Here is a 3,147-nt window from a genome sequence, read left to right as displayed (position 1 = left end):
GCTTGAGCCCAGGAGTGTGAGGTTGCTGTGAGCTAGGCTGACGCCAGGGCAGTCACTCTAGACCGGGCAACAAAGTGAGCCTCTGTCTCAAAAAAAAAAAAAAACAACTCTGGGTGAGAGATGATGGTGACTTGGACTATGGTGGGGGGAATGGAAAGAAATGGAACAATCTGAGATATACAAGTGAAGGGAGAGTCTCACTGGCTGTGATGCAGAAGATAAGGAAAGGATTGGAGAGATAGGGAGGGTTCATTAATGAACTTGGACTTTACTCTTCAGGGATAAAGGGGAAGCCATTTAACATTTTAAGCATGGAACTAATCTATTCAGATATGGGTTTATAAATAGCTCACTTGGCAGAGGGTGGTGAGAAGACTGTCAGAACAGTACACAGGTAAGAGCTGAGGCTTAACGGGGCGGGAACAGCGGATATTGGGAGGCGCAGGAGGCAGGAGAGAGGTTTCGGAACCAGGTGTTGAGCCAAACTGCCTGGGAGCGAAGCAGAAATTGACGCAGCTCCGAGAACAGCTGGAGGACGGGGGGAGGGGCCGCGCCGCCGGAGCCGCCCTCGCCTACTGGCGCCGGGGGCGGGACCAGCGCACGCACGGCGGGATGACGCACGGCCCGAGCCGGCCTTGTTCTGGCTGCCGCCGCCGCGCTGAGGCGGAGTAGGATGAGGCCCGCGGCTGCGGCTCCGGCATCGGCGGGGGCAGCAGCAGCTGAGGCAGCAGCTGAGGCAGCCGCGACGGCTGCGCCGCCCGCTTCTGACCTGGATTAGGCCCAGCAGCTCCGTGGCCGCCGCCGCCCCACGGGGGGGCGGGGTGGGGAAGTGCTTCGTCTCCCCGCCCCCCCCCCCGTCGCTTCTCAAGAGGCAACCGCCGCGACCCCAGCGAAGCCCACGGTCCAGCCTTGAGCCCCCACCCCCGGGGGCTGGCATGAGCGGCCCCTCGGCGGCGCCGGGGGGCGGCGGAGTCGCCGTCGCCTGAGCCCCGGCCTGCCGGTCGACCCCACCTCGCCTACCGAGGCTGACCGCTGAGCTGCGAACGACCCCACCACTGCTTGCTTCCCCCCCAGATCATACGCTCCAGCCCCAGAAGATGGGGAACTGCCTCAAATCCCCCACCTCGGATGACATCTCTTTGCTTCACGAGTCCCAGTCCGACCGGGCTAGCTTTGGCGAGGGGACGGAGCCGGATCAGGAGCCGCCGCCGCCATATCAGGTAGGGGAGGGTGTGTGTTGGTGGGGGGTGCGAGGAGTAGAGGCAGCTCTGGCAGAGATTGAGGGAGCTTCCAGGCTGTCTCCGCTCCTGGCCTCGGTAAGGCCTGGCCTGGGGGGCGTTGACCCCCTTAGGGTGCATCTTAAGGCGCTTGCTTCCCAGTCCCAGAATAGGGGTGATTCTTCACCCCCCCCCCCGGGCACCGTGTGGGGACGATACTCTCCTGTCCTTGAGTTCTGGGATCAGAGTATGTGACCATATCCCCTTGGCCAGTGTCTGCTGGTTCGCGTGTGGAGTTTGGGAGTGACATTATTTTCCTGTCTTTATGTCTGAATCATAAGATTTCCTCATCTCATCGCCAACTGGATTATGGGTTCTGGATAGGTGATTGTCCACCCCCACCCCCGGCAAACATTTGTATTTTCATATGTGATCATCCACTCCCCCCGCACTCACCCCACCCCATCTTAGTTAATTGGATCTGGTAGGTGTTCATTTCTCCATGTACTTGAGACAGATCTCCAAGTGGTGATTTTGGTCCTAGCGACATCAAGAGTTACTTGTTTATATATGTATATGTTTTAACCCCTCCTCCTTTTGCTCCACCCCCATGACACACCTTTTAAACGTGCTGACTTAATAAAACTTGATTATCTTGAACTTTGGAAACCTTTAAACCTGACTTGGGAAATGTCTTCTGTTACTCATGGTTCTTCCTTTGTGTCAGAGACTCTCTGAAGTAGGTTTCAACTTGCTTTTTGACAACAATCAGTAGTCCCAGATGTGTTACAGAATTACTAGAGTTAAGACCACTTAAACTCAAAATAGAAATGCAGATGCTGTAATCCATGATGTATATGTAAAAACCTTTTCTCTGCTTTTTCAATTTTAAATATGAAATGAAAAACTTTTTTTCTGGAAGGACTTCAATAGTAGTCCTTAATTTTTTCCTGAAGGGAGTTTCATTTTCTCCTTTGTTGTTTCATGTGGTGACATCATTATCTACTGTTTTCTTTTCTCCTTCCTATGTAAACCAGTGTCTCATCACACCAGAAAAGCCTGATCACATATACTGATTTTCTGAATAAAACCCTAAAGGGGCCTTGTATAGTCCGGTCTTAATTATGGTATACAGAAGTCTCCATGACTTATCTCTCACATTCTGTATTCCAGGCCTACCAAATACACTAGGCTGTTCGCACCTGCTCATGACTTTGCTCCAGTGGCTCTCTGCTTGGAGCCCTTCCCCCAAGGTCAGCCAGGTGAACATCTAATCCTCTTTGAGGAGTCAGCTCATATCTGAAGTCCTAGTCCCCTCCCTCCCATCCTGAATCCCTTGTTTGCGTGTCCACTGAACCCTCTACACTTCCATAAGCAACACCTGTAACACTTTGTGTGTCTCATCTTTGAGGTGTTCCCTTCCATCCCCAGTACCCCAGTATAAGCTGCATGAAGGTAGGGACCCTGTTTCCAGTTCATTGTTATATCCCTAGCATCTGGCTCTTAGTAGGTACTTAGTAACTGAGCTAAATGAAGAATATAAGCCCTTGAGAGCAGGGACTATCTGCAGTTTGGGGCACATAAGAAGCACCTAAATGTTGAATGACTTAATGAATGTGAATTCAGTATTTTGTATATTTACACAACCATTTCTCCCAGGGTATGTGAATTGTCACAGGGATAAGTCTCTTTAAAAATTCAGGTTGAATCTGGATGTCTTTGAGTAAACTGTTAATATGTCATTGTCCAACCCCCCCATATATACTATACAACAAATGTGTTTATTTCAGTTTTGTGTGTACATTTTTTTATGAGTTTTAATTTCAAAATCTCCTCTGGTTCCTAGCCTCTTTCCAGGCAAATAGAATGTGTTTGGTTTACTGCTCACTTTCTGTTATCCTTATAATTGTAGTATTAAAGGTGTTAGCAT

General features: G+C 50.7%; 1 protein-coding gene across 1 annotated transcript in view; it reads left to right on the top strand.

Moving 5' to 3' along the window:
• The first annotated feature begins 628 nt into the window (after positions 1-628).
• Positions 629-3,147, top strand: part of RNF11 (ring finger protein 11) — a 56,137-nt gene continuing 53,618 nt past the window's right edge. Inside the window, exon 1 of the mRNA XM_012639347.1 lies at positions 629-1,220. Coding sequence (XP_012494801.1) covers positions 1,098-1,220 — 123 coding nt within the window. The 5' untranslated portion in view covers positions 629-1,097. The remainder of the gene's footprint in view (positions 1,221-3,147) is intronic.

The sequence above is a fragment of the Propithecus coquereli genome, unplaced genomic scaffold, assembly GCF_000956105.1.
Source record: "Propithecus coquereli isolate 6110/MARCELLA unplaced genomic scaffold, Pcoq_1.0 Scaffold14, whole genome shotgun sequence".
Lineage (NCBI taxonomy): Eukaryota > Metazoa > Chordata > Mammalia > Primates > Indriidae > Propithecus > Propithecus coquereli.
Note: the sequence above shows the minus strand (reverse complement) of the source record. Positions and strands in the feature narration are given on the sequence as shown.